General features: G+C 42.5%; 1 protein-coding gene across 2 annotated transcripts in view; it reads right to left on the minus strand.

Annotated features, from left to right (window-relative positions):
- LOC121297518 (serine/threonine-protein kinase TAO3) overlaps positions 1-22,303 on the minus strand; it is a 28,719-nt gene extending 6,416 nt beyond the window's left edge. Inside the window, exons 1-15 of one of the 2 annotated variants that reach the window (XM_041223870.1) lie at positions 22,232-22,303; positions 16,982-17,170; positions 16,268-16,339; positions 15,693-15,794; positions 15,442-15,487; positions 14,606-14,702; positions 14,217-14,330; positions 13,760-13,851; positions 13,145-13,238; positions 11,604-11,685; positions 9,898-10,065; positions 9,069-9,266; positions 5,994-6,128; positions 2,982-3,218; positions 145-273 (exon numbers count right to left, since the gene is read on the minus strand). In XM_041223870.1, coding sequence (XP_041079804.1) covers positions 145-273; positions 2,982-3,218; positions 5,994-6,128; positions 9,069-9,266; positions 9,898-10,065; positions 11,604-11,685; positions 13,145-13,238; positions 13,760-13,851; positions 14,217-14,330; positions 14,606-14,702; positions 15,442-15,487; positions 15,693-15,794; positions 16,268-16,339; positions 16,982-17,113 — 1,698 coding nt within the window. In that variant the 5' untranslated portion in view covers positions 17,114-17,170; positions 22,232-22,303. Of the gene's footprint in view, positions 1-144; positions 274-2,981; positions 3,219-5,993; positions 6,129-9,068; positions 9,267-9,897; positions 10,066-11,603; positions 11,686-13,144; positions 13,239-13,759; positions 13,852-14,216; positions 14,331-14,605; positions 14,703-15,441; positions 15,488-15,692; positions 15,795-16,267; positions 16,340-16,981; positions 17,171-22,231 lie in introns of those variants that run through there. The other variant, XM_041223871.1, reaches the window with a different exon arrangement.
- Between the last annotated feature and the right edge of the window lie 1,494 nt (positions 22,304-23,797).

Consider the following 23,797-nt stretch of genomic DNA (forward strand, 5'->3'; position numbering starts at 1 on the left):
TGAAGTAACAGACAATTATAAAAGCCTGCAGGGGAACATGCTGGCGGTGTTGAAGCGGTGCTCAAAGCGCAAGTAAAGTCTTGTTTTCCATACTCTGTAGCAGCAAGTCTATCTCTCCGTGGGTAGTAAGAAAAGTGTACAAGCCTCTTTTATCTTTTCCTTGCACATCTTGTACTGCTTCTTCTGGTTATCTAAGAAGTTGGTGAGCTCCTTCCTCTGCTGGGCCACGATCTGCTGCTGGAACTTTTTCTCATCTGCTGACGCTGTTTTTATCTAACAAACCAGCAAAAAAACAAAAAGCACTCATTACTGCTCGATTTCAGCTCCACAGCAGTACGCTGCAAATCAGATGAGATTCTTTAGCAATGCAGCGGAGAATATCCCCGGTCACTCTTTAACAGTGTGTGTGAACTCTGTGGAGCTCGAGAAGTTGCCCTGCTAAAACAAAAAACAAAACAAAAAAAAAAACACACAACCCACATGTCTGCATTACATTTAGGGCTTCTGATTTTCAGTGCTTTACCCTAACTTGTCTCCTCTCCTTTAAGAATTCAATTGATCCCTGTTAGGGCATTCGTGTATCTCAATCACACTGAGAAACGTGTTCACAGTAAAATCGACTTAATTTACAGGCTTATTCTGTGCAACAACTTAATGGGCTTTTAAACTGGCCAAGCCTTCACTTTTGATTAACAAGCAGTCACAGGTACAAGGTCTGGGAACACTTTGCAGAAATTTTATAAATAAATGAAAGAGATCTGTATCTCTAAATGAATGTAACCAGTTTCACAAAAATGAAACTTCCTTCTGGGTTTCACATTAATGTAGCGTAATGAAGTACTGAATGTGTTTCCGGTTTCATCCATTTGGTTTCATTTTTATAATGAGAACAGCAGCCCCTACATAAGCACTTAACATGCAAGACACAATGCAATGAAATGTGTCAACAAAATCGCTACCTTGTCGTGAGAAAATGACAACACTGGCTTTAAAAGCCAGCTAGCTTGACATTTCAATGCAGTGTGTTAGACTGCTTTCACTGCATGCTTCAATGCAGTGTGTTAGACTGCTTTCACTGCATGCTTCAATGCAGTGTGTTAGACTGCTTTCACTGCATGCTTCAATGCAGTGTGTTAGACTGCTTTCACTGCATGCTTCAATGCAGTGTGTTAGACTGCTTTCACTGCATGCTTCAATGCAGTGTGTTAGACTGCTTTCACTGCATGCCGCGCACAGGAAGAAGCTGCTGGGCTGCTCTTGATATGTCATCACATAGGAAATGATACAATCACACAACCAGTGCTTTGTCAAGAGGCTGGTGTTTCACATCCCCTGTCTCCCCCCGTCCCAAATCCCTTCCCCAAGGGAGATTGCACAAGAGCTTTCCAGCAGTTACTTGCCTGACAAGAGGCGGATTTGAGACCTCTGTTCATGGAAAGGAAGTGTTATTTTTTGCGAAATTAGGCTGGTCTTAAAAACCCTAATCTGATCTAACACTATTTCTCCTGTCACTTTGAAATCCATCATTTACTAGCAAATGGAAAGAAGCAGTTGTCCACTGCAGAAAGCCAGTGCCCTCTATTTAGGGAGTCGGGGAACTGAAGACCTTTCAATGGAATTAGCCGCTGTAGGCCAGGAGTTTATAAAGCCTGGGTTTCTCGTTGCATTGCATCCTGCATGTTAAGTGCCTGCTAAGGTGACAACAGCGACACTGCTGGAATTAGAAAAGCAGGACCCACAAGGTTAGGGTAACGATAGGAGGACTCCTCTCTCCCTTTCCTCAGCTAGTGCACCTCAGCCTTGCCCTCTATCTGATGCTATGAAAGGGGGGGAGAGTAGATCACAGCACTGAGAGGAGCCTGGTGAATTCCATTCGAATCAGTGCTCTACGTACACTGCAGTCCCTGAAGGACTAGGACTCGAACCACTCATTGCATTGCACTGCAGTCCACTAACCAAAACACTTCTACTTAGTCCTCTAGACGGAAATGGTCTGGTTGCACAGGTGATAGTCTGCTTAATGCTAATGAATGTTACGTTCACGTTTCATTCAGAAATGTGGGTGGCACAAATAACGTTATCAATACAACTAAAGCAAGCTTTGTCTTTTACACCAGTGCAGACACCGGGACTAAAGAAACACATTTCTGTGATTAACCCTCTAGTTTTTTTTTTTTGTTAAATCGATAGTCAATGCTTCATTGTTTGCTGCTTTCAAACACAACTGACAGTTGACTCATGCACTGCTCAAATCGCTTACAGAAAATATATAAGATGAATTGCAATGTAATAAATTGGATTCCTAAAGATGGGTTACCACTCAGGCCTGAGGTTTGTTCTTTCATCACAAAACCAATCCATGCATATTAAAAACAATACCATGATCCAAAACAAGACAAGCACAAAAAAATAAATCCACAAATCCAAAACACGTAACAAGAACCTAAAAGTTAAAACGAATGGAACAGGAGCGGATACCGACGCTAATGGATCCACGTTGCATGCTGTGGACCCGCTTGTGGTTCAAGGGATGATCGCCACAAATATGAAGCAGCCCCTGTAGTTAAGAATTAACCTGACCCTTCTTACAAACTTAAGATTGCTTGGTAGGAGTGCACTGCAATAACTGAGTAAGCAGACACCATCGTGATCAACACACTATGTGTAGCAATGAGGACACTAATACATAAAGCAAGAACCAACTAGCAGAATAAAATCAATGCTCTGGCCCATTATCTTCCACCTTGATCTTCAATCTCAGACAATAATAATAATAATAATAATAATAATAATAATAATAATAATAATAATAATGCTTCTACTACGACTGTTCTCCAGCCTGTTCTATTTCACAACCTAGTAGAAGACACATTTTGTGGGTTACGTTCCAACTCAAACTTAAAATCGCTGCTAAATAACAAAACGTCAATAAACCCCAATGGCCAGCCCCCATCGCGATGACAGTTCCCCAGCTGCCCCACCTCTTTGTCGGCGTACAGGGCGTGTCTCCTGGCCAGTTTCTCGAGTTCGATGGACGCGTTGTTGGCGTGAGTCTCCACCTCCTTCTGTAGCTTGAGGCGGTGCTCGTCCATCTCGGCCTTCAGCTTGTTCTCCAGAGCGATCAGCTGCTTCTGGTGCTGGCGTCGCATCCGCTTGTATCCTGACATCTGTTCCCGCAGCTCGTTCTCCTGCTCATGCTCATGGATCTGCCTCGTAACCTTTTAAGGGAGAGGGAGAGAGAGGGGGATGAGAGAGAGAGAGGCACCACAAGTCAGGGAACCAGGACGTTCCCAACAGAAAGAGAGCGACCCTAAACACCAGAGCCACAGTACAGCTCATACTCGCTGCTAGACCAGCCTGTATTTCCATTAAAAAAAAACACAAACGCACCAAATAAAACGGCAGACGGCGATTCCTAGAAGCACATACCTTGTGTGGCACAGATTAATAGTTACATATATATTTGTTATATGTTGTTTTTCACTACTCAGAACTAGTTTTAGGATAAAATTTTCCCTGGATTAACCTCGTCCTGTAGTTTTTAATAGCTTCCCGACGCTATTCTGAAGCCAAGCATCCTGATTACAAGGCAGAGTGGTTTCCCAAAGCCCTGCGCTGCACCCCGCTCTCCAGGATCCCTGTAACACCCCAAAGCCCTGCGCTGCACCCCGCTCTCCAGGATCCCTGTAACACCCCAAAGCCCTGCGCTGCACCCGCTCTCCAGGATCCCTGTAACACCCCAAAGCCCTGCGCTGCACCCCGCTCTCCAGGATCCCTGTAACACCCCAAAGTGTTACAAAGTACAAAGAAAAAATAAAGAAGAAAAAAAAAAGGGGGGGGGGGGGGGGGGGGGGGGGGGGGGAGTAACGCAGAGATCAAATCTGAACACAAAGCTTTGAGGATTATAATAGGGAGAAGCGGGATTAATGTTTTTTGCGAACAATGCAAGAATAATTTATATTTTGACACAAACCTAAAATATGTTTGTTGTTTTTTTGTAGGGGCACACGCTTTAAAAACAATATAGATCTTTTAAGGGCTATGAATAATATTCGGTATATCATTTAATAAAAATAATAATAAAAATGAGCTGAATGCCCTACTGATTCATGTACTATTTAAAAGGCAGGGTGCTGATTTTAGCGTCTTCTTGTTCCATCGTCGCAGCGTCACAATCTTCTGGTTTATGCAGCAGCGACTGAACGGTCGTAGAGACGGTACTACCCTCCTGCTACAACACTAGCATGACTACCGATCACGCTACGATTACACGGCTCCATGTTCCCTCAGCTTGATACAAAAACAATTCTCCGAGGAACACGAGCGGGTACAGCATGGGCGACTGCAGTTCAAGCTTGTCCACTCCACCCTGTTAAACAGAGAACGTCGTCAGCCTCCAGTTTCTTTAATCCAGCACGTGCACAAAGACTAACGTCATCACAGCAATGATAATAACCCATACAGAACGGCCTGGCCACCACCCCAGTGACAGAACCCAGAGAGATTCTGAGCCTCCCATTGTCTTCCGGGAGACCACCGCAGCACAGCGTTCCACTGCCACTTTCAAATCATTTGTTAACGTACACCAGGAGACCTTGTTTAATATGGCTCCACGGCTGGCAGGAACAGAATGCCGGTTTAGTCATGGCTATTTTGACCCCAAGTCCAATAGGCACAAAGCCAGAGCTCCCAGCAAAGCACCTTCACCTCTGCACCAGCTAGTTTGCATACAGCTCAGTCCTAATCACCAGCAGCACTATAGTTAGAGTTTGCTTTGATTAGGAGCTAGCCTGGTTCTTTTTGTAACACTGTAACAACTAATTGCAAATCCAGCTTAACCCTTTGCTGCCCAGTGTCCAATATATATTTGACATTGAGAAGATAAGCATTAAATAGTTCTGGTAATATTCTCTGGGCCGTAGAGGGTTAATGCTACATTGATCTGTATATAGACCGCATATCAAACAGTAATTTGGTATGAATCACACTTATTACTTACCAGTATTCCTATTACAACCCGAGCTACACTAATGCTCCTACCAATACAATGGTATACTGACAACAATAATAACGCTGTAAAACTAATAGTACTGATAATACCTCAACTGAAATTGGGGTCCTTTTGACCCCAATAAAATTAGAAAGCAGAACTAGTGCCAAGCCTGTGTGATCTGGGTACAGCACAAGCTGAACTGGCATTGCTTCATCCCCATAATGTCTAGATCCCTGACCCTTCACAGCGCTTCCTGGCGACAAAGGGACAGCAAGCCTGTTCTCCCGACCTCTGATCCCGGCGCTGCCCACATCTTCCCACGCAGCGAAGGATGCTTGCCTATTCCTACTGCTTTCCGGATCTGTAACTTCGCACTCAACGGAGCAGGGCTGAGACCCACCACCTGAAGTCATTTGCATGCATGCTGTTCAGGTGACATCACTGTTTTAATATGCAGGGTTATTGCAGAGCTGACCTCGCCTCTCAGGCTTATTAACCACAACACGACCGCTGCCAATATCAGGAATGAAGATTCGCAACTGGGTCTGCCTTCTACTGCTCACTTCATATTAAAGCTAGGGTGTAATTTAGAAAATAAACAGACACCCCCACAAACAATTAGAAACCTTAAAATAAAGGACTACACACACACACACATTATATATATATATATATATATATATATATATATATATATATATATATATATATATATATATATATATACATATACATATATACACACACACACATAGATAAATACACACAATTTAATCAAATATTTAAGTAAAACAAATAAATAAATAAATACAAATAATAATAAGCACTGGAGCTCCAGATATTCCAATCCAGGGTTTTTATAAAAAGCAGTTTTTTTAGAACACGGCTGGTTCACAATTGGAGCAAACAAGGTGCTTATTAAAACAGGGCCTCGTTGCCATGACAACAGCAGGCCTCAAAAACGACGACCCCGTTCTTTCGGGGCTCTGGAAATGCTTACCAAAGACGCAGATTTGATTGTGGCAAAGCGCTCTCGGTTCTTGTAGTTGTGGGCCTGGCTCTGGACAGACAAGGTAGGCCGCAGCTCAGGCCTGGGATCCCTGTAGCTTGCTTCATCCCTTACGAATACATGATCCTGCAGAAATGCATGAAAACAAGGAGAAAGTCCGGCTGTGCTCTTTCCTCTGTGGCTGCCTCTCGTTCACCCCTCTGTCTACACAGGCACCGTTTCAAATGCATCCTTTAGCCCTCTGTTACTCCCTGCAGCTGCACAGTACAATCAATAAGCAACACATTGTAGGCTAGCTAACAGTCAGCTGATCGCTAGTGGGATGCTGCCTGAACCTCCGGCAGACTCTTCCACCGCGGAAGAAAAAAATTAATAAATGGGAGGGGGGGGGTATTATACAACACACTTTCCAAGCGATTGAAAATCTAACATCTTTCTCAGCATGCCGCTGTCACAGGTACGAGGTATCCCCAAGCGAGGCATGCATCTGCACTGAACGAAATCACAAAGGCAGCAGACCCAGGTTTGCTGCAGTTCTGTGTGCTGGCTTGTGCTAAATGAAGTGTCCTGAAGGTTTGGGGTTTCTGTGAACATTGCAAGGTGGTAATGACATCATCCCTTTAAATCTCTCTAAAGATTTAGCAGTCACACCAGCGCTGTGCTGCTTTCTGGACATAATGGCTTAGATTCTAGCGCTTTCTATGCCCCTCTCTCTCTCTCTCTCTCTCTCTCTCAAGAGACAGTGACATGTTTAACCCATTAAGTGCCAAATTTCTTTGAAAAATCAGAACACAAGCTGTATTTATGTAATTTGATACACATTCTAAAAATCAAACGTAATCCTTCGGTTTGGCTACAATCTGCTGCATCCTGTTTTGAGGACAGTCCACTTAGATGTATCCTTATATACTGTGGTGTCAGAGAAGCCTCTCGAGGGCTGTATTTGCGGAATGAACCGTTAGATTTAGGGTTAATTTTTGCACTTCACAAAAGTAGAGTAAGTTATCGGAACAAAATAGTCAAAGACAATTAAAACACCAGGGAGACGGCAGTTAAAAGTTACCGAGTAGCCTGTCCTCAAATGAGGACAATGGCACTCAATGTCCCCTTCCTGTAAGGCAATGCATCAAAACCCTGTCGGTTCTTACTTCTTCCATGACATCAACAACGTGGTCATTTCAATTCGTTTGGAGTCATGTTCTCTGTATATTTTCTCTTCCCATTTACTGACTACAGAGGTCTAATAAATAATAACTGCTGCTCCCACCAGGGATGGAATTAAGACTCCCATTGCATTGCAGTTTGATCCCATTCCTGGTTTTAGTATGAGTTGAATTAGACACACCTGAACTTGTCACCTATACACTGTGGCTAATCGGGCTCATAGTAAAACCTGGAATGGGCGAAATCGCTATGCAATAGGAGTCTTCTTTCCAACCCGGATCAATATGATTGCACTTGTTTCTGTTTTGTAAAGGATGGTATAAAAGGGGCTGGTAATTTCATACACAGTACAGAATTCAAACAAGTTTGGTTAGTGATTGAAAGCCCCAAGCATACAAGTAGAATCACTCCAGTTTTTAGGCTAGCAATTATAACTGCATGCAGTGTTACTTTGAGATCTTGATGTAGTCTGGGTACGATTTCATATTCGTTAACTGTTACTTTTGAATTGCACTATATAAGAAGCTAACATATTTAAAAGAGAACAACATTTAACAGTTGCCAGAATTATCCTTCAATACAGAATTAACGTATGATTGTTTCCCAGCCCGTGAGACAGTGAATTTGGTTTTGTATGTCTGTAAAACACAATTAATACCATCAGTCAAAGAAAAATAGATAACCTTGAGGCACAACCACCTCCACACTCAAGTATAAATATTCACATACTCTCTGAACTTGTGTAAAGAACTTCTCCGCACAATTGGATAAGCAGTTTTTTTTAATCTACTGCATGCAAAACTCTAATAACAAATACCCATGCATAACATCACCCGACGCTTGCATGTCGTTTCCAAGATATAATCTTAACAGCTCAGATCACCTTGAAAAAAGGATGACGCAGTATTCAGGAAAACTCCTTGGAATAAATGCCCATGCAAAGTTTAATCAAATGCATATTTCCTTCATTTGCCTAAGCAATCTGGTGCTTGCTCTGCTACCACAACGTTTGCCACGTGCCCGTGCAAGACAAAGCTAAACTTGGGATTCATAAAAAAAAAATAAGTTAAAGGTAAAATCATTTTTAACAAAAAAAAAAAAAAAAAAAAACACGTTCTTTACACCTCAGTTGAGGCAATGTAGGGTTAACAAAAACAATGGAAAAGTGCAGGAGGATGCAGGGCAGTCGATAACCCAACAGGAAAAACTGGCTTCTCCAGCTCTAGGGTGAAGGAGAAACATTGATGTTTCTGCAGTTTCAGTTTCAGTGTTTGACGAGCACATGGAAATCAGCAGGACGGCTGAATAAGTAGCACGAGTGAAGAGTGAGGTACGGACATGATCTGCTTTGCTTATACGCTGCCTTCTACAGAGCAGCCCTCCTTGTTAGGATGAAATACTCTCAAATCCACCGACTTCTGTTCGCACACAATGACAGCAGTCCCGTTTCTGCAGGTCTGAGTCGTGCAGAATAGTAAAGAATACTGAGCAAGGGTTAAAGAAGGATTGGAACTCATGACACAACAGTTAAACAAAGGGACAGCACTGAAATTCACAATAAAAACAAAGAGGCATTCAGCAGTTGTGTGGAGTATCTTTCACCTTTAACCGTCTGAGATAAGGGGGATCTTATCCGAGTAGTGCTGGAAATGAGGGATGGAAATGAGACTCCTGTTGCATAGCAGTTTCACCCATTCCAGGTTTTACTACAAGCTTCATTAGCCACAGTGTATAGGTAACAAGCTCGGGTTGTCTTATAAACTCATAGCAAAACAAACAATGACTCAAACTGCTATGTAGCATGCTTTCTTTTTTTTTTTTTTTTTTATATTTCCATCCCGAGTTTCTCAGCGCACCCTCTCTCTGCAGGTTTAGTTTCCATGCAGGTCTCTCCGAACTGACCTTTCTGGGCACGGCGGAGGGCTCAGACTCCAAGGTGCTGTCGTAGTCGTGCATCATGGCTATGTCAGAGCTGCTCTCGTCCACCACCTCCTGCATGCTGTTCACACTGCTGCTCTGACTCCCCGTGCTCACCGACGTGCTGGGGATGGAGTGGTTGCTGCCCAGGCTGTTCATCTTGCTGCTTGCGTGTTCACTGTCCTGCAACACCCCCAAACAGAAACACACTCAGCAAGGGGGCCGTAATCCTAGTCCTAGCAGCACACAACACTGAACTCGGACTGTAACACTGCAAGACGCCACAGGAAGTAGGTGAAAGTCCAGGCTAGCGCCTTCATCAGTGTTTATAAAAAAAAAATTGAAATATCATAAATAACACTTGCTAATAAGGGGAGAGAGGTGCACGTGCTTGTATGTAGGATAGTTTTATCAAGAGTACTGTATGTTACACATCCACACACAAGGCTTTACTGTAACACTATATTTTATCAATGTTACTGTGACAATTTACCATGCTGCTGTATTGTAATGAAAATTTCCTTTGCACTTACCTTCCATTATAACAGGGGTGCGTTATACTGGGAAACAGGTGCATGGGCTACATATGAAATCGAAAGTTACTGAAAACATCTCGCAGACAACAGCGAATACCCAAGCACAAGGCCATTCGATTACATGGTGCGCTGCGCTCTGTGACACGGACAGCGGGTCACCTCGCAGGCTTTCTCCCTGCGCTTGGGAAGGGGCTTCAGGAGCCGAGAGCTTGGACCACCTTGATGAACTGTGCAGGTGTCTGCTGCATCGTCTTGTGCTGGCGGTTCGTTATCCTCACCTCCTCTTCCTCCTGGGACTCTGTCAGCGGCCCGTTGTGCCTCTCCTGGTAAAGGATTTTTTTCATTTTCCGATACTGAAGGTTGTCGAGTTCTCGGACGGCATCTTTTGTCCGCTGTATGAGGTCGGTCAGGACCGTCGGGGACCGTTCCCGGATAACAAAGGCATGCTGCCGGGATGAGAGGAAAAGAAAATCCATCAGTGACTTAATACCTTAGAAATGACGCAGGGACAACATCGCTTAACCAAAAAGAAAGCGATATTTCAACTACAAACCCCTACAAGCTCTGCATGGCATCATAAACACCGGTCCTAACACATTCTGCATCCTATAGAGTGAAAAACACTTACACGTGAGGGATACTGATCCTTGAAAAAGAGGGCCTGCAGTACTAGACCAACACGGGGCATTTTCTTTTAACATTGGCCGTTACCATGTGCTATTATATCCCAGTGGAGGTACGTTTTGACATGTTCTTTCTTTCCTCAATGTGCTGCAGCAGGTTTTGTATTCATCCGCTGCCTTAAACATTGCAAATATACCAGAAAGGTGAAGCTTTTTGAAATCATTTAGCATTTGTTGAACAATCAGAAAAGCAACTGGGGTCTTTACCAATGCAGCATGGTTATTTGCTAGATGTTAAACGGCTGGTTTAACTATGGAACCTCACCTTAGGAACAGTAGAGGAGGTTAGTGCTAATCAAGGTCTTTGAAACTAGCTGATGCAGATTAAATATCAATGCAACAGCAAAGCATGTGCATGAATATTAGAAGGGAAAAAAAAAAAACAGCCTGCATTTCTGACAATGACAGTCAATAAGGCTCTGCGAATAATAGGTGACTGTTTTACAACATAAAGGCGACTGTTACTGAAAATGTAAACAGATCAGTATGATTAGATATTAGTGTCAGTACGTACTGGGATTAAGAGTGTACCTTATTAATCTCCTGGATCACGTCCACTAGCCTGTCGTTGTAATTACACTACAATGACCAACCTGTTTGCAGGGCAGCACTAGAAGGCTGTGCTGTGAAGCGAGACGACCGAGAACATAAAACTATTAAAAGATGAGGGATTACCTGCAAGCTCGGAAAACAGAGCGATCAGCCACCTATTGCAGGTGCACAATTTACACAAATCAGTGAAACGCACCTGAAGAAAGTGTAACAGATTGGATCAGTGAAACGCACCTGAAGAAAGTGACTTTGCCGTGCAAGAGACTGCGAGGTGTGTTTCTGTATCACTTCATGAACAGCTTGGGATGTGATGATGAGCACACAGAGTAAACAAGGACTTCAGCCTTGGCAGCTCAGTTAAACTACTTAGAAGATCATTATAGCAGCCACTTGATAAAGAAAAGATGAGCTCTACTACTTACAAACATCAGCCGTTCATCTCGGAAACTGCTTACCTGCCTCACAAGGTAAAAATAAACTTGCCATGTGACACCACATCCACACCGAAGGGAAGCATTACCAAAATAATGGCCTGAAGGACAGTCCTTTACTTAAACAGGCTACTGTACAACTTACTCTAACTAATGTACCACAAAGCGATAATAATTGGAATATAGTCAATTACGGAAAGTTAAATAGAGTTTGTTTTCAATTCAGATCTCTATCGCATTAGGCACTGTTTGATACAGATATTTCCATCGCGATTCTAGTCAATAATAATAATAATAATAATAATAATTAGTATTTACCTGTAACAGATCAGCCGAAGATGGTCGGTCCTGAGGAATTTTCTGTAGGCAGTCCTCAACAAAACTTCGGAAAGGATTGGACCTGTTGAAATGCACGTGGAAAGTCAGATTCAAGGAGGGGAAAACGTGCAGGTGTACGCAGGACAAAACCACAGTGACTTGCAAACTGCACGACACAGATGGTGAACATTTCATCTGTTAATGCTGCACACTGTTTGACTAAAAGGGTATTCTATTATAATAGCCTAGTCTACAGAATTTCACCTTTGTAATAAAACTGGCTTTGCTTGCTTCTTATTTGCTTGGTGTATTCATAGGACTTGCTTGTTTGAACAAGGAATGCATGGAATTAAACAAACACACACACACACTTAAACCTTCAACTTGTTTTATACACACACACACACACACACACGCACACACACTGTACATTCTACCTGATTCAATTTGAACAGTTTTCAAAAATCAATTTCCATCAGCTTAAAACCATACAAACACATTTTTTAAATTATATTTAAAATGGTCACAGGAGATAATGAATTCAAGTCAAACTATGCGAATTGCAGCATGTCCAAATGTTATATTTGCATTCACTTTGCCCTTAGATCATTCTGAGAGGTGATGCAACTAAAAAGTTTGCACAGCGACCTAGGCAGATGACTTCATATTGTCACGTTTTCAGAAAACATTATTATAATGTATTTTTAATCTAAACTATTAGGTATTTTTCCCAGCAATACAGTACATTTGAATAAAAGATTATTCTGGAGACCCTATGTCTGCCTTTAATCTAGACCTTCCACACTGCTTGTTAGCGGAGGTCCCACATTTGCAGCATCTGCTCTGCCCTTCTGCTTTCCACATGCACTGTGCCAAGAGGAAGATACACCAGTCGGCACTTCAGCTGTGCAATATCAAGAGGCAGGCTAGCAAGTCACGATATCCACTACTGCACAGCACGCCCTCGCAGATTATACGCTGCGTTTCTGAAACTCGCTCGTCTCGTAATAAAAGAGATTTCTCGCTTTTTCTCTCACATTCACTTACTTAATATCCCCTCTATCTGCGGCCAACACACGAAAGGTCAAAAGTCATTTTATTTTTGGTATCCCCCCCGCCCCCTGCATCCCCCCTTGCAGTCATGACCTTGTTTTTGTACTGTAGTATTTACCAGCCATGGCACTGTGACTGTGCATGCTGTGAAATGGATATTGAGCACAACAGCCAGTTTCACTGCCACTCAGCCATGCCATTATCCCACAGCCTCTCCGACCTCATTTCAATGTGAAGGTAAACAGTGCTGCATTCATCGAGTCACACAGACCTATTTACTAAGGAAACAAGAACACTCCCCGAACCAGCCCCTGCTATTAAACTGCAATCCATGCATTAGCAGCAGCATCCTGACCACAGCCAACATGCAGATTACTTTGGGTGATAGATAGCAGGCTTCACTTCAACCTCGTCTGTGACTACGATCACCCGAAAATGCAGCTCAGGGCAGAAACAACAACAAAAAAAATAAAGACAAGTCCGCTTACCACTCATGTGACTGCAGTGCAGGGGAGTCGTTCTGAGCTATGTGATACAAGGCACTCATTGCATTCATGTTGAAAAGTGGAGGCTTGCGCTCAGCTTGAGAAACAGAAAGCAGATTTAATCCGGTGTGTCAAAGAGGGTTTCCTAATCTCTTGTGTCATTGCTAAATTAACCATATTATTAATGTCACCATTACATTATTCAATTATTCAAATCCCTATGCAATCTACCCGAACCGTTCACAATGTGCTTCTAGGGTCAGGGCTGACTTGCTTTTTGAAGTCAAAAGTTAAAAAAAGGTAGACTCTGCATACAACATTCTCTCAATACTCTGTGCCAGAACATCTGAGCAAAAAACAAACAAACAAACAAACAAACCAGTCCCATTCCAAGCTTCTGGAATGAAACGGAGACGCTCTCTTCAGCGACGCACATGGCGTGGTGTGATTATAGCACAGAAAGTGAAAGTACTGGCTGTGAAGTTAAACACTAAAACGGTAACGCATTCTAAAACCCTGAAGCACAACTGGAGTACGGGTCCTTCCTTAGAGATCAAGGGACCCGTCAATCGTAACAGTAGGAAAGGATGGCACAGGCAGAGTCAGTCTCCTACACACCCAGCTCGATGCAAGTGATTCCCAGAGACCACACATCCACTTTCCCATCGTACTCTCCTTCATCCATAGCCAGGATTACTTCAGGAGCCATCCTGTCAAAAAAACAAACACACACCACAATAAACTGCATGGTAATCGCTCAGCGCCATCACGCTCTTTGTATTGTTATACCATGTGTTACCACCATGTGTAACCAGGCTTTTATCACACTTTGCTTTTACTAGGGGACACTTTTGTAAGGGTACGATTGGTTGTTGATTTACTGTACTGGGGTCTATTCAATTGAACTGTCACCGTTTATATATTCGAATTAGGAGCAATCCTGGTATTGTACTGACTTACAGCCCCACACACTGTTAGAGATGTTGTTTCACAGGCCCGCTCTTCTTTGAGTGATGCGTTTTATTTCTGTACAGTGTTGTGCAGGTGACAGTTGGGAATCTGGATTGTCACTTACCAGTAAGGCGTTCCCACGAAGGAGTTGGCAGGAGAGGCTATAGAAGCAGAGCCGAAGTCTGCCAGTTTCACCTGGCCTGGCTCTGTCAGTAAAATATTTCCAGCTTTGACATCTCTAAAGGATGAAAAACAAATAGAATTTTAAAAACAGCTGAGTTTTTCCAAGGATCCACTGAAACGCTTAAAAATTCAAACAAGTGGAAGAACTGGGGGTTGCTCAGATGGTCAAAGTGCCAAGGCACCACACCTCAATGCAATCAGCACACTGCTGGCGCGGTCGTCAGTACAAACTCTCTATGTTACAGCATCAGCTGCACAAACGTGCGTGCGTGTCAGTGTCCCCGCTGTCTATAAACAGCACGTGAATGAACAGTGAAGATATCCACTCACCTGTGAATCAGGTTATGGGAATGCAGGTAAGCCAGACCTTGCAAGGCACCATGGGTAACGGCAGCAATTTCTACTTCTTGAAGCGGCTTCTTGTGAACTAAAAAATAAAAATAAAAATAAAAATTGAAGGAAGCAGTGAATAATCTCTGAAACTGGGAAGATTACACTAAATATGTTGAACAGGGACTGTCCTCAATCTATTAGCACATCTATTGCCACTGCACTCCAAACGTGGTCAATGCTGGGAAACCAAATTTGGGACTCTGGGCAAAGCTTAACATTAACAAGGGGAAAGCTTAACATTACATTAACATCTCCAACTGAAAGATGTAACATGCACTGGCACTGCTGCTTTCATTTCCTGTTCTCCCCATTATCAATATGCAAACCTATACAAACAGACAGTACGGTCCAAAAACACTTTAGTTCACTAAAGCAATTTTTCTTTTTTAATGTGCATTGCTCCTGCCAGTCTCTTACAGTTTTTACAGCAGTAATAAAACATTTATTAAAGGATTTGTTTTGTTCAATGAAACTGGATCAGTTCGCAGGCCTTTCACGAGGGAGTTTAACAAAATCCGACGTGAATGTTTATAGTCCAAAGGTTTACTACAGAACATCAAAAGTGTTAAAAAGCACCCCTGTTCTGGAGGGTGTGGTATGAAACATCAAAAAAAAAAAAGTAGGACCCATATTGTTCTCGAGAGCTTCCAAATCCTTTTGTAAATTTGCCCCAGGTTTGAAAGCAACTCCAGGTTTGATTCTGAAGAGTCTGCTTAGTCACTGCAGTAAAAAGCAGTGTTTGTCTCAATGGCTGCAGGGACAAATAAACTTACCCTCTATTAAATCAGAAGCTGATCCCAGGCAGTATTCCATGACCAACTGAAACAATGAGAAAGCACAAGGAGTCACCTTTGTGTCTATTTTAATGTTTACTTTGTTGTACGGTTATCTTTGTTCCAACCGTGTGCTTCATTATGAAATTAAAGCATAATATGGGCACTTCATCCTCTCGATGAACAACGTTTGGAACCGCGATGCAACGTGTGCGACACAAGGGCGGCGCTGTGTGCACATTTCTCCTTACCCAGGCAGTGTGCTCTTTCAGGTAGCAGCCTTTGTACTGTATGGTGTTCGGGTGCTTCAGCTGAACCAAAAACTTCACTTCTTTGATGATGTCCTGCCATTTCTAGAAGTAAAAAAAATAAATAAATAAAAATAATAACAACAACAACAGCAACTACTACCAGTAGATTTGAATTCTCCCAGAGCTACAAGCAGAAGTTGAAGTGGGGGGTAAAATGCCTTGTTTATTTGTAATACTACAAAGTTTGGATGCTTCACGTTTCCTACATATTGATCCGTTTCTGTTGTTGCAACAGAATTTGTTTTCATGTAACAGTATATAAATTTTACAAATTTCCAGGGAGATTCTAGCTTAAAAATGTCAGCTCACATATTCAGTGTTGCTAATTTAGGTATTCACTTCTGATGTTGAATACGAAATGCCTTGAAAGCCCCTCATTTCCTTAACACTGTCACCTCTGTGGACGCCCCCTGCAACAGAACTCAGAAGCCCCTCTACAGAACGCCAGTGCAGGAAAAGCACACTCTGAAAAGGCTTTGCTTGTGTTTTCTGGTGACCAGGCAGCAGGCTCTCACCTCTGTGGTTTGCTTCCCACTGTAAGACATCTTCTTGATCGCCACCACCTCATTTGTGCGAGAATTTCTGGCCTGTAAAAAACACATGCAAATAAACATCTCCCGTTTATTACCCCCCCCCCCATTAAAATCATACCAGACGATAATGATTATGGATTAATGATTAATTCTGCCATACTGGTAATTACAACACCCGTGACTGATCAATGAAAACCTGTTGCACGAGAAGTCAACTTTGAACCTTGAACTCGTCCATTTATAATAATTTTTCTTCCAATTCAAGAATTAACTTTGGACATTCTGCACACCAGTTTGTCACTTTTTGACAGAACAGTCTTGGGTACAGATATTTTGATCCAAACTCCCTTCTCTGTCCACGTAAACCCCATTTCCAACCCACTACAGCGTAATCAGCACAGCTGTTGCCCAAGCCAATTAATCACAACAACATGATCCTTCTTTACTGTCACAATCAGTGACTGCGGTGACCAGGCTCTGCTAACAGCAAGCAGTGGATCACTAGGGATTCACAGACAAAACAGTGTGCTCCGCATTGACTTTAAAAAGACTCTTTCCCACTCTAATCCTGCACAATGGTAAGCAGTCAACAGGATTGTTCTAATGAACTCAGGCACGACCCTGGCAAATGAAACTAAACGGGGAAAGAAAAATGAACCCTCTTGTAATACAGCCCTGACCAACACATTTACTCACAAAGTAAACTGCCCCGAAACTTCCATGGCCAATTTCATGCAAGTCAGAAAAGAGCTCCACTGGATCCTCTTTAAAGAATAGGTCAGCTGCCTCCGGGTCCTTCGCAGCTCCTTTCCGTGACGAGGACGGCATTATGACCAAAACACAGCCTGCGGTGTCATCGACAAGAGTGACATTGGCAATCAGCACCTGCAAATGCAAACAAAAAAAAAGAAACGAAATAAATAAAATGCACATTGATAGTCTGAACAGTCCTTGTGGTTAAAACCCTTTCCAACACTTACATGTCTCAGATTTGCTCTCTACTACTACAGTAAATCCAGGGTTAAAGGTACAGTGACACAAAGTCCTTTTAGAAGTCCCTTAAAAAAACAGGGTCAATAGCTGTCAAATGTATACATTAAACCAAATAAAAAGCCCAGTACTTTTGGTCTGTGATAATCCTGCTCTACAACAGCCAGGCATATTGTCGTTCATAAATCACAAACAAGCATTGGGTGAAGCATGTGTCCTCAATGATTGCACAGTGTACTGTGCGTTGAAGCTTACTTCCCACTGGAACATGTGAGAGGGTAGACCATGTGACACTGTGCGGCCACTGCGCCCCGGGATTTAACAAAGCAGCACTCACAACCTGATGGCTAATTCAGCTCCCATCTTTGACTGTACATTAAGGCACACTAAGCTTTAACAAAGAAGACTACCAAGTAATTTAAAATGCTAAATATACTTTGAGCATTTCCTTATTTAAAAAAAATACATATATATTAAATCTGAACATTTTTAAGAACACACTTAAACATTAACTTTATTCTGAAATAACGTGCAATACATTCAATTTAAAAGGCAATCCATGCTATACTCAACTAAACAGAAAAAGTATCCGCCCATTATCCGTCTTTGAAGCCAGCAGTGTAGATAAAACCCACTGCCATTCTTGCACGTCACAATGTTTTTCGTCGTCGTCACAATGCAAGAAAACATACCTGCTCTAGACCTGGGAAAAGCAGTACAACCAAACTAACAAGGCTCACTGCAGTGCGCCAGATCACCTGCGTGTGATTCAAGCACGTCCACACAGGCTCCTGAGGCTCCACAAGAGGCTCACAGCGTTTTACACCTGACTGCTGAGCTGCCAACGGGCTAAAAACAGTGCATGATGGCTAAGAAATGCAGGCAGGAGTAGCTCGAAGGCAAGGCTGCGAGCGACAGCAGGAACAACGAGACACGACTTTTTAAAGCAACAGTCACCATCTTTTGTGTTTAGGGTTCCTTTTGTTAGATTTCTCAACTCATCCCTGGTCTTTAAATGGCGAACAAGTACAACGCCACAGTATTGTCTAAAAGAGATTCATTTTACATAAACCTCAAAATCCTGGGCGTGTGTACAGTACATACCCTCTGAACGCCCAAGACTGTCGGAGAGGCGTGGACTGGCATGTTTTTAAAGCGTGCTCAAAGTCTATTTGAGTGTGGATCTGTATGTGCCAACTATGATCTTCAACTAAAGTGCATCAAATTTACCCATCTCCCAATCTGCAGTTTGTTTATAGCCACGGGAAAATAATTTCCCCAAGAACCAGGGTCATTTCAGTTCAAGCAATAGCTTTAAGAACAAATCCCTCAGTTCCTGTGAATGGATTGTGCCACACACTGTACTACGTTCTCCAGATAGCAGGACTGGTCCAGGAAGCCACAGCGGACCTGTCCTGTGAGCACGTCTAGTAATTCAGGTACTGTCATGAAGTGTGCCAGTACGAGCAGATATTACATCGCTCCGCTCGCTCACCACATTGCGCGAGTCCACACAGTGAGTATGCCAGGTATAGAGTGCCACGCATGCAAAATACATTTTAGATATAGAAGGAAATACGAGCTCTTCAGCTTTATATTTCTGTAGCATGTTATCAGTATAACAAAAACATTGTTCGGACAAAAGAAGCCCTTGATTAAATCAATAATACGGCACCGTTAGATCAGTTACAGCCTCCCCTATAACGCTGTAGTTACAAGAACATGCTAGCTGTGTTCTGCCTGATAACAAGTGTGGGGCAAATAGAAGTCACGAATGTGCCATTTTATAACCAGTTCTGTATAAAGAGTCTCCTTATAATATAATGTTTATTTTTGGGAGCACCATGAACTGTGTCTTAATTCAGGGTTACGTGGTAAACACAGTAATCATTATGCTTACCAAGACACTAGCTGAACACAGACTACACAAACCGTACCTATAAAAATGGGCCGCAAAAAATTCAATATTCAGATCAAGTGTGTCTCCGTCTCATTTTAGCATTTCATTTCTGATAGTTTCCTGTCTGGATAAAAGCCTGTGGAAATAAGGACAGACTTTTCTTTATATATATATATATATATACATACATACACACACACACACACACACACACACACACACATTGGTGCTGACATTAGATTCCAATATTTCATACTGCAGGAATACCAGGTGGCTGAAGATGTCATGAACATGGTATGTTGCACTGTCTTTGACAGCCATGGAAAACCAACATCAATCCCTGACCTGAACAAGCAATGTTTGCATGATTACATGAAGAAACACAAAGAATCCACCAATGCCACTGTAATGTTCTTTTGCACACCGATTACTAAAATGATACAGAAAGGGTTGCGCCTTGCAGGCTGTGCTGCTTATGGCATGTTTTACAGGGGTGTAACCCTCAGGAACCAAGAGCAGCAGACAAACATTTCAGCCTGCATTGCCAGCATAACACACATTTCAATGCAACAGCTTGTGAAGCAGCCAGTCAGCCCAGCTATCTGAATAAGCAGATGATGATGAAGGGGCAAATCAAAACACATGCACAGAAGATGACTACATCCAGACTGTAACACAGAATGTGCCAGCGTGAACGCTGCTGGAAATTCTTGGCAGGAACGTAAAGGGTGTGGTTGTGTTTATCACTTAACCTTTAAAAAGAAAAACTCCACGGATTTCCAGTTGAGTGGTCCCATTAAAACGACAACCTTCTTAATTTCCATTAACCCGAACCACAGCTGTCCACACGCACACACACACACACACACACACAGTTATGCTTCACAGAACACTCAATCACTGCTGTTCCTTCATTAAAACAAAACTCTAGTCACCCCCCACACAAGAAAGATAAATCAGTGTCCTCCACCCTGCGGCTCGTGTGGACCGAGATTTCACTTTCTTGCTTAGTTGGTATACAAACACATTTTCATAAGCCGTGCAGAATTACAGAAACGTTAAGAGCTTAGAAGCAGCTACGCTATGCTCTGTACGTAACGAACACAGAGGCCACATTTTTGGTTTTGTTGGATAATTATCCAACTGCACTCGCTGGAAAGACACAGGGAGAATTCCGAAATCCGAATCGTGCTGCTGTTTGGAACTCATTTCAATGCCAGGGTCTGCTAACTGAACAGTGTATGCAGCCTCCTCCATGATGGAGAACAGCAGCACTGCAGCACATTCCAAAAGAGCCACTCTGACAACTGCAACGTGGAAACAAAAACGGAACAAATCCTAGCCTGAATAAAAAAACGGAATATCCACTTGGCACGTCCTCAAGAGCGATACAGCAGGTAGCATTTTTACTACTGAGCCTCAGTCACGGGTTTAACAATCTATATCAAGTTACCGCACTTCCAAGAGCAATTCTGTTAATGCGGCAGTTGCTAATTATAGGAAGACGTTAAAACATTTGCCAAATCTGGATTGGAAAGCGGTTTACCAGAACGCTTCTGTTACTGTATATTATCTAACATGTACAACGAGCACATTCTAATGTAAACGAGACATTAATTACACGTTACTGTGCAGAGACAGCAAATTGCAATCAAACCCAGTGACGTATGTCCACAGCAAAAAAGTCTTAGAAGAGCCTGGTCCCCAGCGCATGACACAAGAGTGATCCCTAAATGATACTCCTTTCTACCTGGTTTCTACAACGGACCAGTTTCGTATTATGGGTGGAGAGGCTACACGGGGTCAGACCACTCACAATGAGACAGCAGGCTGTGAAGATATAAATACTGGGTTCAGTGCTGCAGGAAATTGCAGCAGGAAAGAGATGTGAGCAGAACCGAGATGAAGACACGGGTTATTAAATCTCATTGCGGTGCGCAACAAGTAGACGACATGCACTGTGCACCTCGATGACAATTACAAAGTCTTGTAGAAATATTTGTCTTTAATCAAGTCTCCTACCTAAAAGTGCACTGACTTCACAATTTAACAACCTTTGGGCCTCATTTCCGAACGGGCACGAAGCAATAAGTGTGCAGCACGTGAGCATCTCCCGGCGCACGCTGATTTTACTGAGCCACGCTCTGGTAATCAGAATGAACATGTGATTTGTATGGTAATGATAATGTATTTAAATGAGGCACCCCGCTCTGAATAATGAGACAAGCTTTATTCACACCATGTTCACCGATAAATCACAGTGTGCACCTTAAAGCGATCATCAGTTAGTTTGGAAAGCAGGCTTTAACCACTGATAGGCGCACTATTTAAAATGATTTTTCTGGGCTGAAATCTATCTGGCATCAAGGAGGCATTACTTGCATTAAAGTGAGCAGTGAAATTCGCCTGCAAGTAACAGGTTATATTTAGCGTTAAGAAAAGTGAATGAATGTTAGAACTGTAATTTACAGATCAATACATTGGTACAAACAATAGAGTGTTAAATAAAACGCTGGACCAAACAGGTATTATTATTATAATAAGTATACTTATCAAGTATTATATATTATTAAAACAAGCTCCTCCACTAGAATATCTAACTAGTTTCAGTTTGCGTTGCCTCTGCATGTCCCCTGCGGAGAGCTGAGTCTGTCGATCGCTCCTGTCCGGTCACTCTAAGCCACCTCCATCTTCACAATAAGCCACTGACCAAAAGATACAGCTGGACTGCTGGGGCTTTTGATATCATGGTGGTCACAGAGAAGTCTTGGACATCAGAGTAAATTACAGCTCGCAGTATATGCAGCGTGCACGCTACTGCATGTATCTTAATGAGTTCTCTGTTAGTAAATGGGGCAGTTAATTTAGATTTATGGTGCACATTACAGCTACATTCAGAGCCCTTTCATAAATGAGGCCCTTTGCATGTTAGTATTTTAAAATGCACAGTAAAATAAAAAGCGGCCACAGCCAGCAGTCGTAATGAGTTCACTGATCTTAATCTTCATCTCATAGTAATTTATACAACTGCTGTAGTGCTTAAAGTTTCCACTTACTTTAAAATGTAAATATATGGAAATCCTCAGCAGGCTGTCCTTTGGAAACGGCACACACCACAGTACTCTAGAAACAGAAAAGGAAGAAGTTAAGAGAATAGTCAATGCAACTGAAAATCAGAACCAAGGCAAATAATTTACTAAATCCGGGAGGGTTTGAAGCAGCCCAGAACATGCTACTAATACAAATCATTCTTTCTAAAATATGAGAGAGTTAGTTTAGTGCTAATCAAGGCTGCAAAGCGGGATGCGCTGTCAGCGGCTCCAGCGTTTTTGTTGTTTATAACACCGCACAATTGTGCAGCTCCTTAATTTACAGTAAGACCTCTCTTGAATCCCTCTTGTTTGACAGGCTGCTATTAAAATAGTTACACTACTCACTTGGAGCCGTGGTTAATCCCAATAACAACGTGTCTGCCTCAAAGAGAACAGAGAGAGATACAAACCACTGCAAGCCATGCTGCGATCTCTTTTAAACTGTAATATGCTGCCCAAGCCAAGAGGTGCCACCAACAACAGACCCGTTAGAAACCAGCAAATTGAATGTTGTATATCCAGTACCCTATAGCTTACTCCCACTCCCACCTGAAATCACCCACCAGAAAACACTAGACTTGAACTATAGCTGTTCACCGTCCAAATCACTGCTCGCCAAATGAAACGCAAATCTGTGTAAGATCGCACATCGCATTCTGTGGTCTTGAATAGACTGATCGCATCTTGTTTCCCCCTGAAACACACCAATCAAATCAACTCTGCAACGTTGTCAGCTTGTGAATTGAAACCTGTACCTGTTGCCAAGACAGGTGTTCCAATAGAGCCGAGGATTACTGAAGAAAGGAGCCTGGGTTAGAGGTAAACTCCTGATCCTTGTGCAAGCTTCGTTTTGAAACAGGAAACCACATCTAATTCGGTTCCCTGTAAAAGGTTATTGTCTGGTAATTGGTAGCACTTCGCTGAAGCTGATAACTCCAAGATATAGAATGTAGTTGATTCTGTTTGCAGTTGCTTTGTGTCAAGCATGCAGTATTACAGGACAGAGTAGACAGGATAAATGTACTGTAAGTTGAGATTGTATTTACGGGAAAAGACTTGTTCATATTGATCAGGAGAAACCAGTTGTGGTCAAACTGATTTAGTAAGTCGAAACAGTGGTGATCTAAATACAGCCATTCAATAATTAACACAGAAATGCACTATCACAGGGATGGGTAGCTGTTTGATCCATTTGCATAAACTGCTGTGCAATAAGACTCTTATTTTAATCCCTGTTTCCTACAGTAACGATCTAAACCGTGGTGCGATTCAGACCCACCACTTCAGATCAATTGAACAGAACCACGGTTTTCCGTACATAGTGCAGTTGCTTCTGAAATGATCAGAAACAAAACGTTCTACAAATTCCTCTCTCTCACTATTGAGCATGGGAAATACAGAGAGAGAGAGAGAGCTATGACCACCTTAAAGAAAACATGTCTGATCAACACACAGTCCGTTCCAACACTTCCCAATTTAAATAAAACATAACTCTCTCAGATAAATAATGAACACATCTAAAACACGACA

Source organism: Polyodon spathula, chromosome 22 (genome assembly GCF_017654505.1).
Source record: "Polyodon spathula isolate WHYD16114869_AA chromosome 22, ASM1765450v1, whole genome shotgun sequence".
NCBI classification, from domain to species: Eukaryota; Metazoa; Chordata; class Actinopteri; order Acipenseriformes; family Polyodontidae; genus Polyodon; species Polyodon spathula.